Consider the following 16,825-nt stretch of genomic DNA (forward strand, 5'->3'; position numbering starts at 1 on the left):
TCCACAGGCAGAACCAGCCAACTTTTTTATGAACATTTATTCATCAGAGTTTAGGAGCTTGTGGAACTGCCTCATTCTTCTGATGAAAACCCATCGAACTGAAGCCTTGTTAAAGGAAGTAAAAATAGTACTTTGGGACAAATACATCTAAAAATGCCTGCTTGGAACGGACTGATTGCTTGGCCTCTTGCATTCTTCAGAACTGCTCATCCAAACAATTTCACACTAGACACTGCACTTTCTTTTGTCCTGAGCATAACACCTGCTGTGACGTAGCTGCCTGAGTATGTGTGTCATTTAGGTGCAGAAACCCACACAAACATTTTAGGGCCTCAGTGAGGTCCAATCCCTGTTTCAATGTCTATGGATAAGCGTCAGAGTTTACATTACCTCAACAGTGTGAATGGAGGTGATGTTGCCCCGGAGCAAGCAGGCACACTGTGTATGTACGTGGAGTATCACCAAGAGTGGAAGCAGGGTTTACATTAGCTGGCATATGCTGGCTAATGTAAGCCAGCCTTCAAGTATAGTAAAATATGAATAAATAGATATAAAATGTCAAGTGGGAAATGTGCCAAATAAATTAATTAATTAACAGAAAGTTGGTGAACACCCGCCCAAACAGCACCTCACAGAAAAATATGGTGCACAGTAGGCTATAACAGCCTTAAAATAAAACTACATAAATATATGAAACAATATAACAGAGGTTTGCCTTCCTAACAATGCCTAGTACAGAATTCCAATTGCCTCAAAATAATATATCAAGAAATAAAAAAATAAAAGAGACTGGCCTTCTTAACATGATCAAATAATGACAGACTTAAAGCAACATTATGTAGAAATTGTCATTTTGTGTGATTTGGCGCCCCGCACAGTTTCTGAGTGCGACACCACTGTGGTAAATACAAATCCCAGGTGTGTAACAGTTTGTCATATGTAATGTAGGTGCTAACTACAAACAAAACTCATGACATCAGAACAATGTGACGTGGTGAAAACTTGTATGTTTCAGTGAACATGTATGTAACGCTGTGATCCTACCCTCTTACTGAAGTTACATAGAGCAGGAACAAGAGACAGAGACACCATTCACCCTGTTACAAGACACTGTACCATCAACATGATTCTGACGCTGATAGTTTAAGGTCAAAAAGTTACATGTCGCTTTAAAAGGAAAAACACACACGCTTAAATAGCATATGAGCTGCAATTAAAAGTGTTATTTATCACATTCAGCCACTAAATGTGGAATTCCATCTTTCTCTTCCATTGCATTCACATCTCAACACCGCTGTTGTTCCTAACATCTGCCCCATCAACTGGTTGCCAGTTTGTTGCACTAGCTAATGTTAATGTTGCTAACACTAGCTAGCTAACAACAGGGTAGTGTATGTTGGGTGCATACGGTAGAATTCAGCCATTTTTTTTGCACAAACTGGCAACTACCAAGACTGTTGATGCTGATGAAACACAGATACCAAGTGATACTAACAGTGTTATACTATTGCCTCGCAAACCTTGTTAGAAGCTGGAACCAAATATCACAATTCTTACACAGAGACAAACAACACAATAATTTGGACTGGAAATGTGTTTTTTAATTATTCATTCACAATCATAATGATGTTTTTAAGGAAAAGAGATACTTTTAGTCTGCACCTTGCTACAAGCTCTGTAGATGTATTGTTTTTTTTTGTTTTTTTTTAAAATGATTTGTCTACATAAAAATTTTATCAACATGACCTTGAACATGTCAAACACACTCAAACACTCGTTCAGGGAACCTTGGTAGACTAGTCTGGCATATTTGACGTGTTTATCACTAAACCAGTAGTTATACCTCATGTGGAGGTCAGCACAAGACTGCTCAGGATGAAGAGCCTCTCCACGGGCGCACTATACTTTGTCACTGTATCTAATTTCATGGACATCAGGAGAGGCATTGTGATTGTTGTGCAAGCGTGCATGAAAAGGCATCTGTCCATTAAATAATTGAAGAACTTATGTAACGCAAGTAACAACATAATTGTCAGATTAGTAACTGTAATGTGATTAGGTACATTACATTGCGACTAAGAACAGTAATGCATTAAATTACTGCATTACAAATAAATGTAATGTGATTAATGAGTTACCTAGCTTCAATGAGGATGAAAGCTTTTTGAAAAACAACAAAATCTACTATTGGCGTTTATTCAGTATTTTTGTTTTTTGTAAATCGAAAACCATAAGTAAAGATATGAATATCAATGTGTAGGAAACTGATGGACGTTAAAATGACCAACATGAAGGAAAGTTTTACAGTATACCTGTGGGCACCTGAGGGCCAATGTGCAGATGCCCGCTGCCCGTCATGGGCATCCAAATGCACCACACCTCATGACATAATCTGCTCACACTCATCTACGAAATCTAATACTCAGCTGGTGATCAGCTCTGAATGTATACAGTATAGACAGTATGTGTACGGAGGAAAAAATGGGACCCATTCAGGGTAACAGCAGGATGAGTGATGACTGCAGTGTACCAGGAGCTTTTTAAGGACACTAGCATGAGGAATGTGGCTGAGACGTAACCTGTGGAGACGGTGTCATGAGGGGTGTAGCCTTCACACACATATAGTATGCACACATGCTCTCATACAGCTGATTCCTCACTGAACACTCATGTATACTGCATGTTGTTTGCCAAAGAACGTGAAATTGTCTTGAGGTGTTCTTCTTAGTTTTTCTTGTATCAACTGTAAACAGACAACCGGGCTAGAAAAGAAATACACCTGACAACGACTGTTGCAGTGCGGTTGTAAATCCGTAATGTGAAAAATAACAAAAGACTACGGCCCGTAGAGGCGTCAATGGCCTTTACACCAGGCAGGATGGAAACTGGATGGAACAGACAACATACTATTTTTGTACTGTACTATTCTGCCTGTCCTGGTGGGGTTAAAAATGTCAAGTTAGTCCATATGGCGGTGCTAGAGGAACAGGATGTCACATTTCATCGATTGGACAGCATGAAAAAAATGATTTGTCTACATAAAAATGTTACCAACATGACCTTTAACATGCCAAACACACTCAAACACTCTCAGGAAACCTAAAAAAATGCACTCAGCAAATCGAATAGCAATCTGTCAATAAGGTCCCAATACACCCCTTGTCTCTACCACTTAGCCCTACCCCTAGATGTAAAAACACAACCAGTAGGGGTAGGGCTAAGTGGTAGAGACAAGGGGTGTATTGGGAATCCTGATTCTTGTTGGGATAGAGGGGAAGTGTGAGGTGTTATGACTACATGGCCCTACAAATTGATGTTTTTCAGAGGCACACTTCAAACCGAGGGTTATGAGAACACTCATCGTTTCAATTTATTATGGTCCTTTTCTTTGTAACAAGCATTAAACAATTATAACAAGTTTGCTGATGTCTCAGTAGCTAGCAAGCTAGCTAACATTACATTATTATTGCTGATTTGTGTGACAGTCCTGCATTTTGATGTGTTATAGTTACATTTCCCCTTTATCATGGCATATGACACTGGAAATTTAACTAAAGTCCTTTTGGTACTGCTCCTGTTATATCAGTGCAGACTGGCAGGGTATGTGTTTACATAAGCACCATTGGCGACTATGTATGAGGGTACTGAAGGGTTGTTCCATTTCAAAGGGTGAGAATAAAAATATTTTTGACGGTACAGTGTCTTGTCGGGTGAATGGTGTCTCTTTCACGCCCACTCCGCCCTCCTATTGCCAAATGCACCAAATCAATCAATCACAAACTGCCAATTTCTACATATTGTTGCGTTAACAGCCCACTGTAGTTGCTCCAGACTGTTCCATTACTCCATTGCAAAAATAAAAAGTGATCCACTGATGTAATTTAATGTAATGTAATGTAACAGAAAGAAAATTAGGAAAATTTGAACAAGAGCATCATCAAAATAATGCAACAATATACTTCAGGTACGTTCTTCAGAAAATATCAATGAAATCAAGTCATTCGCCTTTCTTATCTTGTGTAATAAGTTGATGAAATGAACCAACAACATACACAACACAAGCTGTTTTCTGGGGAAAGTTCACTGAAGTCTCGGTCAGGAGGGCTGACCGAGACTTTTTGCTCTAAATCGTGTCACATAATCACCGCCATTCATCTGCAGGAGCTGCCTGGCTCTGCTGCCGGGGACAGACGCTGTTTTTCAGGCAGAAATGTGACGAAGAGTTGGTAGGACAGACAGGATGCCAGACACTTTTCCATGTATGGATGCAGTATTTCTTTCCTCATATAAGTTGCCAAAGACACTACCAGTTACCACATTACTGTTGTTTGGTCCTGTAACGTTGCTTTGTGGGTTGAAGTGTGAGACATTTCTCTTTTATTTGATGAGTGAAGGATCTGTTTAGCTGTCAGACTGTGAACACATCAGACCGACAGGCCCCTGATCCACGCTTCCGGCTTTTCCATTCACACAGACACCGTCTTGCCTGTCCCCCCTCTCTGCATCTGTAACTTTCACAGTGAGGCACATGATTCCCGCACTGAAAGGGCAGTGTGAATGGGGCTTCTTATCCACTCAGCACTGCTGTGGTCCTGTCTGGATTCCTGTTGTGTCTTCTTAGCTCTCTGTGGTTGATTGAGGTGTTACAGCACCACTTTCTGCACGCTGTACACACTTCTTGTTTATGCTTTGGATTGCTTTGAAAGTGTATTTCTGAGTTGTTCAGCTGGATTTGCCCTTTACCTTACCACATTTAAAGAAAACACAAACACTGAAAGGTCTCTCCTCACAACTATCATTACCAAACAGCAGCAGATTGGAGGCAAGGCAAGGAAAGTTCATTTGTATAGCACAATTTAGACACAAGGCAACTCAAAGTGCTTTACAGGGGCATAAAAATTACATTAAAATAAATTAAAAATTTCATTTTAAAAACAAGTAGGAAGACATCAAACAAAACATTAAAACAAGTTAAGAAATAGGAAAGTAAGCTAAAATAGAATAGGTTTAAAGAAGAAAATGGAGGATACTAGCTGCATTTGAAACAAGTGTTCATGCAAACAAGTTACCTTGTTAGAGGCCAGTAAGAAAACATTTTTAAAATATTTTATAGGACCGACTCTTCAGGCTGGTAGTTGATGGCAGATCTCGAGCTGAGAAAATAAACAGCGGGGCAACAGCGTGATGAATCGCGGACAACTCCTGACCTCCATGTGTTTTGGAAATGTTTGCCTGGCTGACAAACAATGGTTGGCACGAAGCCAGGCAGGAGGCTGCCAAACTGGCAACCTCTTCACCCCCCTCAATTCCCTCCTCCTCCCGCTCCTCCATCAGTGTCCGACACAGCGTGGCCAGTACACACATCCTGCCTTTGTGGGCCAGGAATGCCAAGAATTCAGACTTCTGCCCTCCTCCCTACTGTTGCCCAACAAGGTGCTCTCGCCCCACCTCTCCTCCCATCTCACCCCCACAGCAGCGTCCCGGTGGTTTTACAGCCCAGCTGGCCGGGTGTCTGGGTGGCTGTGTGTGGTTTAATGTTGTTCTCTTTCTGCACACAGTGACATCACTGCCTCAGTCTGGAGTGACAACACCTGCTCTCAGGAAGTGAGCTGTGTCCAGTGGGACTTTGAACCTCAAGGCCACAGGTTTGGTCTTAGCAACATACTCAAGTTTAATGAGGTTTAAGGGTGGGCTGTCGGCCACTGAAGTTAATCCTTTTTTGACTTTAAATCATCTTTAAATGTGACATCTTTAATGGCTGAAAGTGAGGAAAAGCTTACGAGACATCACGCCATTAAAATTCTTTATTGAAATCCACAAAACTACAACCACCTGCAACAAAATTTGATGGTGATAATAGTTCTCTCAATACTATAAATCAGTGGTTTGTGGCCCCCTAAAGCTGCTATATTTTTATGAGTTAAATGACTGTATAATGTGAAAGGGATCAGTTGGAGTGATGAACACACAAAGTATTACCGAAGTCTGCAGTTCCCTTCATCTCTCTGAAGCATTTGAGCATCTATCAGCTCTGTTTAAAAAGTATTTTCCGACCTGCAGTCAGCACCGTCTCATTAGATTCTGTATCAGTGTTGCTCAGGCATAAAAAGTACACATGCGTATCAAGGTGCAGTACTGAATGGGGTAAAAAGTGAGAAAATTCTTGTAGCAAGGAGGTTAGGGTAGATAAACTCCAGATTCAATGTAATTATTGATTAATCATTTAATTCAACATTCAACATTCATTATAAACCAGGTTTGTGCAGTGAAATGCTCATTGAAGTCCCTGTATCCTAGGCACAAGAAAACTTGGTAAACAGATGAATAAATAGTATGTATGTATACATATATATATATATATATATATATATATATATATATATATATATATATATATATATATATATATATATACATATTTATACTGTATATACTATATATATACAGTATATACAGTATATACATATATATATATGTATATACTGTATATACTGTATATACTGTATATATACAGTATATACAGTATATACACTGTATATACTGTATATATACAGTATATACAGTATATACACTGTATATATTTCAGACGGGCCGCAGAGGTTTAAGTCAGGAGTCTCACAGCTTGAGGAAAGAAGCTGCTCTGTAGTCTGGTGGTATGGCAGTGGATACTTCTGTATCACTTGCCAGATGCAGCACGGTGAACAGACTGGCTGCGATGGAGACATATCGCTTCACTGATGTTCTGCAGATGTGTACTAATGATGTTCTGGGCAGATTTAATCACCTGCTGTGTACGATCCCTGCTAGTTTGTGATGTTTTTTAGGTGTTTCCATTCCAAGATGTTTTCTAATGCTCCTCTGAAAAAGCTAAGAAGAACTTGGCACCGAACTTTAACTTTCTTAAGTTTCCTCAAGAAATACTGTTGTTTCTGAGCTTTCTTTACCAGGGTGGAGACGTGTGATGAACATGCAGGTTTTCTGTGATGCTGATTCTCACCTGCTCCACCTCAGTTCCACCGATGTATACAGGAGTTGCTTCTTTTTTCCTTAACTCAACAATCAGCTCCTTGGTTTTGCGATGAAGCAGTAGATTGTTCTATGTGCACCACTCTGCAAGATTGTTGATTTCTTCCCGGTATGAACTCTCATCATTGTTTGAAATCCAGCTGATGATGGTGGCGCTGTTTGCAAACTTCTCACTTGGGTTCTCATGTCTGGGAGTGCAGTCATGGATGTACAGCATGAACAGCAGGGGACTGAACACATCCCAGGGGAGCTGCGGTGTTAAGCCCTACATTGAAGGAGGAGTGACTGACAACCAGCGTGGTTGGCAAAATGTGACACTGCCATAGTGAACTGGAAGGGTCTATTACACACTTTTGCATGGCACCTGGTTGGGTTAAGTTAGCTGTCACTGCTCTTATAGCACCATTATTAGGTATAGCAGACAGCTATTTTCAGGTGGTCTGGTATCCTTCTAGATCTTTCAAACCCTCAGGCTGGGAATCACTGCTATAAAATCTGGTCTGTCTGTTCTGGTCAAAGGTTGATAGATGTGTATATAGACACACAGATGTATTACCTGTTTTGCATCTACAGTTTGAGTACTCTTTCAGCGGACTGTATAAACCATGTTTTTTGGAAACGAGGCGAGACCTTCAGCAGCCTTATCAAATGCGCCAAATTACATTTCCCATGTTTCATGACAGTGTGAGCCAACGCTTAATGTTAGGACCTTCCTGCTCTCCAACAAAACACTTTTTAAGTGCCCCTGGGATGACAATGGGAATGCAGAGTTTTTCCGACCAATCATGGGAACCTGAGGATCGGCCTGTATTTCCTGGAATGCAGCCCATTTGGAAAGAGATGGAGGGAACACAGGATGTCCTGAGCACAGTGTCCCACAACACACTGCAGTGGAGAGGACAGAGCTTGGCTGGTTGGCCGGAGCTGGTGGAGGAGTTGTTCACAGGGATTTTCTCCACATCACCACTTCCCCTGTTGAATATGCTAGCGTGATGGAGTGGGATTCCCTACTCAGGTTTTCCATTACACCTGTCCTACCATTGTTTTCTCTTTTCATGTCAAATATGACCTGACCTGTCTAATAGCCCTGGGTATGTGTGGGAGGGTTAGGGTTACCCTCAAAGCCTAAAGTACATTATATCTAAATCAATATTGGGTTGCCTGGATATGCCAGTTACTATTAAAGATTTGTCTTGCATTAATTTTGACAGATTGACATTTCTTCCTGAGGTCACATGCTCAGCAATTAGACTGTTTAAACACTCTGTCACTATGTCATAACAACAAACCAGCCACCTCCTCCCTCTGGACACTCTCCAGTCATCTTGAGAGGAGAGCTGATGATATCACTGCGTGGGCGGGGGCATGTGTGTCTATAAGTACCAGCTCTGCACAGGGAAACCTCTCTATGAAGTAGACTGGACCTGAGATACTGTAGGAGAGCAGGAAAGAACAGACGGGTGTACTTCTTAGTGCACAGACTCTGAACCGTGGATACATTTTTATACTGGAGCTGAAAAAAGACTTCTCTCCTCTAGGACTCTGGACAATCTATCTGGACAACTTCTACATCTAAAATCCTTTCTTCCTTTTGAAGGTTTTAACAGTTTTGTCCTTTTGTCTGTCTGCTGTAATCAGGATGCTTAGCCCTGTGACTTTGCAGCAGATCATTTCCACCTTCTTTGTACTCGGTTGCGCTGCAGTGATGGTGAGTTGCTGTTACTTGTGTCCACTTGCTTTCTGTTTGATATATTTCATAGTATGTAGCTATTTTTGGATTAACAGCAATTTTATACATTTGATATTTATCTTTTAAAATCACATCTATCAACTGTTACACATGCTGACCTGACCTCTGACCCTGTTCCTCAGGCAGCGGGCGACTGCCCAGCTGATTGCTCCTGCAACCCCTCGCCCCCCCTGTGCCAGCCGGGCGTCAGCTGGGTGACTGACCACTGTGGCTGCTGTAAAGTTTGTGCTCGCCAATTCAATGAGGACTGCAGTGCCACTGAACCTTGTGATCACATCAAGGGGCTGCGCTGCCATCTGGGGGCTGGAGGAGACCCTGAGAGAGGACTGTGTCGAGGTGAGGGGCGACAAGCAGGCTGAGCAAAGGCACATTATTAAATTGAGTTGATAAGATTAGTTTTTTGGATGGTGGGCATCTTCTCGAAAGTCAATCCTGCGTGTAGTGAAACATTAAACATGAATAAAAATCAAAAACGCAGCTACAGCATTGTGCCAAGAAAGTAGATCAGGGATACAAATCTAAGTGGTCACCAGATAACTAAATGGATGAAAACAATAAATCTGTTGATTTTGTTTATATTCTTTTGACTTTTCTCTTAATTCTACTGGTGTTCCTTGTGAAATACTGCATGACTTCATCTAGGCACAATCAGAGAAGAAAAGAAAATCACTCCCTGGGTGGACAGTTCACATGTCATGGGGAGTCACAAGTGGACATTCATTCATTTTAAGGGTCCCTGGGCCAAAAGGCTCCAAAACTGCAGAACTAGATAATGTCACTTAATGAGGAAAGGCCTCCAGTAAAAATCACATGGCAAAGAACCAGTTATCATCAATAATTTACATATTTGTCATTTAAAGGAGCGCTCTAATGATTTTATGTATGCTGATCAGTTTACTTGGTGTACTACTGGGAAGTATGGCTCAGCCTGTGGAAACAGTTTTATAAGGTCTTTTGTGGCTCTGGAGGAGCTCTTAAAAGTTAGAGAAAATACCCCTGGTGATGTCATCAGGGTTATTTTTGGAGAATACAAAACTGTGTAAAATGCTTTTCAAACAGGTGGTATGAGCATTTTCCAGGCAGGAAGGCTCTAATGAAAAAGGTGCTATGAGGTTGTATTATGGAAAGTGAAGAATCCAGTGGTGAGACTAACCTATAGTAGGGACTGACAGATATTTCTGCCACTAATGTAGACCATTCTTGTTTAATATTGAATTGCAATACAAAATCACTGGCATACCCCTTTAAGAAACATCACGAAATCTTCCCTTTGAGAAAATATATTTCTTCGCTCAGTTTCATCCCACAGGTTTTAATGTATTAGTTGCGTACAGATGCAAGTTTCCTACTGTGTCCTTCTATGAAGATCAAGTCTGTCCTCACAGCTCTGGTTCCTGTTATTTGTTGACAGCTGAGGCCCAGGGTTTGCCTTGCGAGTTCAGCGGCAGGGTGTACCAGCACGGCGAGGACTTCCAGCCCAACTGCCAGCACCAGTGCACATGCATGGACGGAGTGGTGGGCTGCATGCCCCTCTGTCCTCACCAAGTGCCACTGCCCGACTGGCGCTGCTCATGGCCCCGTCTGACTAGGCCCGAGGGCGGCTGCTGCGAGGAATGGGTGTGTGACGACGACAACCACATCAATGAGGAGCCAGACAAGCTGACACACACCTCCCCGCCAGACAGCCAACCCCTTCCCAACCACATCAGTGTCCTACTGCAGGCCCAGCTTCAGCCTCAGCACCCAGCTGCCACCAGAGGGGCCACATTCAGAGGTAAACATCGCAGGGAATCTCAGTAATGCATTTCCTGATGCCCTACACGAACACTAAAAATGGTCTGAAGTCAAAATCATTGGAATATTTTCCATAATATTATACAAGCACATGATTAAACAAATTCTATGAAAAATGGCTTGGAATTCATTTAAATATTCGCAATTTTTTTTATTACTTGATTAATATAACAACGAATTCACCCAAAATCACACTTGTCATTTAATATTTCAATCATCTTCAATCATAATCAACACCTAATAATCAAAAAATAGCCCAGTTTTAACTGGTAATCTGTGTAATGGTGGGGACAAAAAGTAAACAGGACTTAAATTAACATTGGATCAGGCATTGTGGTGAAAAACACAGGTTTTTTCTATTCATTTTCTCTGTTTTCCGTCTGGGCTGCAGGGAGTTCCACAAAAAAAAAAAGGCAGCGGCAAAAAAGTTGAACTCGACTCAACTTTTGGAGAAATGCAGGCCGACGTCACGTTGTGATGACCAATCACATAAACTGGCGATCAGCAGGACATGTTATTTAGCATGGAGAAATATTACAGAGGGACCACAACAGACATTTCTCAGTGTAGCGTTAAGTTTCAGCTTCACTTTGGTTCGGTCTTGTCCCCGAGTTTAAAACACAGCGATGATCTGTCTCATCCTGGTTGTTTGCTGTTATTAATGTTATAAGCTTCTGCTTCAAATGCTCGAGTAGTAGAACTGCTTACATCCTCCACGTAGACGGACGTTACGTAAATCAACACATTTTTGTAATCAATTACGTCGATTACGTCGACGTGTTGCACCACCCCTAGTGATTATTGATATCTGGTGCAATCCATTACTCCAACGTTTCATTAGAAATTCATACTTTTCCGATTCCAGATTTTACTTCTGTTTAGGCATCTCTTTAAAAAAACAAACAAACAAAAAAAACAGACAATCGTAGATATTTAACCTAAGTGTCTTTTTCATTTTTTAATTTAGCCCCGCTGGTTACCTTGCTGGTGAAAAGGTTATGGCGCCATTCAAACTGTAGGATGTTGTCTCCCGGGGAGCATGTATTTAAAAAGTTTAATCTAGAGAAAAAATCAGTTTTTCTCTCTAATATATATTGTCAGCTTGTGAACAAGGCTCACATTTTGTCTTGAGAGTGAAAGCTCAAAGTACAACATGGAAACGGTCTAACCTCAGGGAAGAATGAATGTACTATACTGCTAGTAAATATTATGGCAAGCTTCACATTAGATTTTTTGATATTTCTTTTGTACAAATGAAAAATTTAACCTGGTATTAATACTATAAAGGTCGTGATTCATCCTTTGGGGACCATAAATGTCCAATGCTAACTTCATGAAAATGTGTCCCATGATTATTGAGAATGTGTAAAACCAAAAAAAATATGACATTTTTTTTTACAAATACATCATAATGCTCAAAAGGTTGCTGGGATTTATTGTCCCCTTTGTAACTTATTACCTTTTGTTTGTTCGCTCTCCCACAGAGATGGCTTCATTCCCCATGTCTGAGGTGTTACTTGAACACAGCTGTTTCCCACAAACCACAGAATGGACCGAGTGTTCCACAACATGTGGGATGGGCATTTCAAGTCGAGTGACCAATAACAACCCAGACTGTCGGCTGGTCAGAGAAACCAGACTCTGCCAGATCCGACATTGTGAGCTACAGCTTCCTGTAGCTACCAAAGTATGTTGAAAACATACCCATAAGGGAATTAAAGAATATTGGAAATGAACATAAAATATAAGTAGGATTTTAGAGGCATTACATTGCAAACTCATTTCATTTTCTTTGAACAGTCTAATTAAATACCTCAGAGTTCCTGTGAATTTCACTTAGTATGGAAAATGAATAAATAAAGCATGTTTAAAGTGGAGCTGTGTGATGTCAGTTTAATAGTGGCTCTGTTTCTGTCATCCAGAAGGGGAAGAAGTGTCAGCGAACTGTCCGGTCCAAGGAACCGGTCAGAATCACCTTCGCTGGTTGCTCAACAGCACAGTTGTACCGCCCTCGCAGCTGTGGGACGTGCACTGATGACCGCTGCTGCACACCCTCCCTCTCTCGCACTGTGAAGCTTCGCTTCCACTGCTCTGACGGAGAGGGCTTCTACAGAAATGTCATGTGGATCCAGCGTTGCAGCTGCAGTACAAGCTGCCGTATACTCAGCGGGCCCTCCAGCCCTTCAGTCAGCCTCCACAACGACATCCATATCTTCAGGCACTGAGGCTGATTCATGATACTATATTTTTGGCCTGACACAGTGGGCAAAGACTCTCCCCTTCAAAGCAGACTGCCTCCCTGTGTGTCGGCTGGGTGAGCTGCTGCCACCCTCTCCTTAACCAGGCAATACACTCGCTTGCACTTTAAGCTTCCTGCCACAATGACATCAGTCTGTCCACATTATAGGTGTGTTACGTCTCTAGCACCAGGGCAGCACCGAGGACAACACACTGCAGTGTGCTGCTAAACTGTCGGCAGAGAGCTGTTACTGAAACTTATTTTATTTATTTGTATCTTTGTGTCCTCTCCACAGAGGGTGATGTGACAGTTTGTCACACAGAAGGTAGGTTGTTTAGACCAGTAACAGACATTAATGAGAACTGATGGGAATTATGGACACCCATTTTGAATTAATGAGGAAGATAGTTGACATAAGACATATTCATTAGTGACTATAAGGACTGTGTGTTCATTTTTGCCATTTCTGTCCTTTGTGACACAATGTTTCCTACACGTGTGTGTGTGTGTGTGTGTGTGTGTGTGTGTGTGTGTAGGTGAAAGTGTATTTGTCTTTTTGAGGAATGACTAACTTTCACGCGAGAGAGTTTACAGTGAATGCCATGCAACTACAGTATATATTAAAGCATAGACTTCACTCTTAGCTGTGGAGTGGTAAATTCTAGGATCACCTCATTTTTCGGGGTGTGATTGTATTTTATGTTGTGTGTGTGTCCTTCACAGTGTACATACAATACTTTATTTTGAGGGATGAAATGATGCTAAATATTTAAGACGTGTCACATGTGTTCATTTGATGTTTTTTTGTCTTTAAACTCCTGTACATCAAATAAAAATGTATCAACCTGTAAAGTTTCTTATCTTCAGCTGTCAAAAATTGCAAATGCATAACCATAGCAAAAAAATTAAAGAACTGATTAGTCCAGTTAGACAAATATATCCGAGCCAAAGTCAACGAAACAATCCTGCACTCAACACCACTTTTTATGAACAGGCCAGCCTCTCTCGAAAGTGGCTTTTGCTTTGAATAATTCCCTCAGACTACAAAAGCTATGCACCTAATGGAGGAACCATTGATCAGTTGATCATCTTTCTGATGTTTTATTACCAATTTTTCCGCTTTTGTGTGGATTTTTTCAAATTACTATTCAAACTGAAGCTGCTGGAGTAAGGAGGAAGAGAAGAAAATGATAGCAAGTCTACAGTCTACAGCCATGCTAGTGGCTCTTTGAGCTTAATGCTAACTTCAGCATGCTAACATGTGACAAGGCTGATGTTAAGCAGGCATAAGGTGTAACATGATCACCACCTTAGGTAAGCATGTTAGCATGGTAACATCTGCTGATTAGCACAGTACAGCTGAGGCTGATGGGCATGGTCATTGACCAGCCATGATACATGCTGTGTACACCAATTTATTGGTTTGGCCATCATCAGCCTCATGTGTTTTTTCATTTGTCTTCATATTCAGTGTCTTACTCTTTCCACAGAGCTTCTCAGTACATATTTTGTGCCAGAGCTCTGCGGTCATGTTGCCTCGAGGCCTTACACAATGCTCAAGCTGGCTCTGAAGCACAAACATTACGATGGACCACTAGATTCCTCACCCTGGCCTCTGTCTCCTTATGAGAGAAGGGAGGAACACTTTGACCTCCTGACTGCCCCAGTCATAACAACTGCTGTGGGCTTCATCTCTACCAATTCTCCAGCCACCACTTACAACTGCACCAGAGATATTTAGTGGTGGGATCATACTTGAGCCATTACCTTAATTGCTTGGTGGGTACACAGACATTCTGAGCTGAGGGTGGCGCTAGAGGAAAGATCTGGTGAGGTGTCAAATGTGGAGAGGGTTCATTCCTCAGGCAGTGTGAATGTGTTTAAAGACAAGAGAGTTTGATACTTGAAGGTGTATCAGTTTTGGCTTCATGGTGGCGCTAAAAATAAGGTTGATAAGAGTGAACAAAACCATCAGGATTCTTCATCAGGGGAGAGTGAATCTCTATGGCTAATGTGGTGGTGATCTGGTAATCTAATAAGGTATATTCAAACCTTTTTCAGAAACCCAAGCATTCAAACATGCAGGATTATACTGTATAGCAATAAAGAGAAACAACCACCATCCCTGTCTTCTCTTCACTTCCTCCTTTGCTGCCGTAATAATGACTAAGGCCACTAGAGGTCACCGCCTAGCAAGAAACGGGTTGCTGACGGGAATACGGGTTGTCAAAAGCTCCCTTACCGACACCCCCAAAGTAGTCTGGCTAACTTCAAGGCTAACTGAGCTAACAAGCTAACAGAAGCTAAAGTCATGGATGGATAAACAGCATACAGTTAGCTGCAGTTAGCAGTTACTCTGGAGATATGCTGCCCCTATTTGTTGGGCATACGAATTCAACAGTGGCCACCTGTCAAAGATAACTTCAAGGTTAAATAGGGGGCAGCATATCACCACAATAACCGCTAACTACTGCTAATTGTAACAGCCGTTAGCTGGTTAGCTCAGTTAGCTGTCCAGCTAGCAGTCCAGACTGGGAGCTCGAAGTGGTTAAAGGTTACAGGCTTGGGCTCGCTGGTTAGCATGCTAACTTCAGTAGATATCTCTGCAACACAGTACATAGCCCAGACGTCAACATAACGGTCAGAACTGTTATTTCTTCACAGACTGTTGCTGTGTTAATTTTTGAATGTTTTAAACAATGATTTAAGGCTGTGTAGCCCACTACAATGGTGACTTTGTAACTTAAAAAAATGTCAGTGGCCACGGCCTCAGACAGCATGTTTGTCAATGACCAAACATGAAAAACAGTGGTTTCCAGTGCGACGTGTGACATAAATGAAACTTGCCTGAAAACCTAACTTGGGCTTGACAAAATCTTGGTTTGTTTTCCTTTTAGGATCATCTATTTTAAATTCAACTGACAATAGGTCAAATATTAGTATCCCTCTCTGCATCCTCCTTCAGACAAAGCTGAATTCTTGTTCCATCTGACTGACAGGCTGGAACCAAAAAGCACACATGGCATGCCATCTCACCATGGAGACTTCCTAACTATTTGTTATTGTCACTGATGGCGCCACTGGTGCCCATTTGACTCGAACTGCTCAACATTACCCTTGATGACGATGTTTGTCTGCTCGGGCTGTTTGGTCGGAGTAAATTCAGGGAAATTACTCTTCCAGTAGAGCTGTTGTACATGAAAGCTGGTGTCCCATGACAACGTTTCACTGCTCATTTGTTTAGGAGCCATCCTGACATTTCAGTGAAATTCATGGCACAATGAGAACCAGAGGCTAGTGGATATTAGAAAAATATTTTTACTGCAGTTTCTTATCCTGTTTAATTATAACCCAAGGCTCTCTACCTTCACTAAGGCTCAATGGTTGGTTGAGCTCAAACTCTCAATATAGAGTTTGAAGTTGCCTAGACAAATTTCCCCTTTAAAAGGTTTGCAACTTATATTCGAGAGGTGTACTCCTGAGAGGATTACTCATTTTCTACACTAACACCACAAAATTCAGATAACACTGAGGTGCTTACCCTCATGAGAGAGAAAATAGAACCTCAGATGGAAGGATCTCTCCACATTACAGTGAGGGGGCTTCATAAAAGTGGATATCTTGGCAGCCTGTCATACAATGATGCTCCACAGAGGTTTGTATTGACTGGGAACCCAGACTGGAAGTTACAGGTGTTGTCCAGCCTCACGGAGAGCTGTGACTTTCAGCATAGCCTTGACAGAGGAACAGGAAATATGTCGGAAATCAACTGGCCCTCAGAGGCTGGTGGAAGTTGGCCCAGGCTGCCACACCGACCGCAGAAAAGGAAATCCCTCCACCCCCACACCGCCATGTACTCTGACAAAGGATGTGTCCAAGTGGTCCTCCTCAATATGATATGGGATGATAACACACTTCTCTATATGAGTTGTTATTGGCTGTTTGTGCTGAAAACTAATGTGTGGGACATGAATCACCCTCTTTTCTGAGAGAATGTCACAGCTAACATCTTTTAT

The 16,825-nt window shown here is 41.7% G+C and overlaps 1 protein-coding gene across 1 annotated transcript; it reads left to right on the plus strand.

The window, feature by feature from the left end:
- Window positions 1-8,469: 8,469 nt before the first annotated feature.
- On the plus strand, window positions 8,470-13,640 carry ccn1l2 (cellular communication network factor 1, like 2). Its single transcript, XM_073466256.1, has 5 exons — window positions 8,470-8,734; window positions 8,899-9,112; window positions 10,188-10,550; window positions 12,055-12,257; window positions 12,493-13,640. Exons 1-5 carry the CDS (start codon window positions 8,666-8,668, stop codon window positions 12,793-12,795), a joined length of 1,152 nt encoding a protein of 383 aa, XP_073322357.1. The 5' UTR covers window positions 8,470-8,665; the 3' UTR covers window positions 12,796-13,640.
- The last annotated feature ends 3,185 nt before the right edge of the window (window positions 13,641-16,825 follow it).

This window comes from Pagrus major, chromosome 5 (genome assembly GCF_040436345.1).
Source record: "Pagrus major chromosome 5, Pma_NU_1.0".
NCBI classification, from domain to species: domain Eukaryota; kingdom Metazoa; phylum Chordata; class Actinopteri; order Spariformes; family Sparidae; genus Pagrus; species Pagrus major.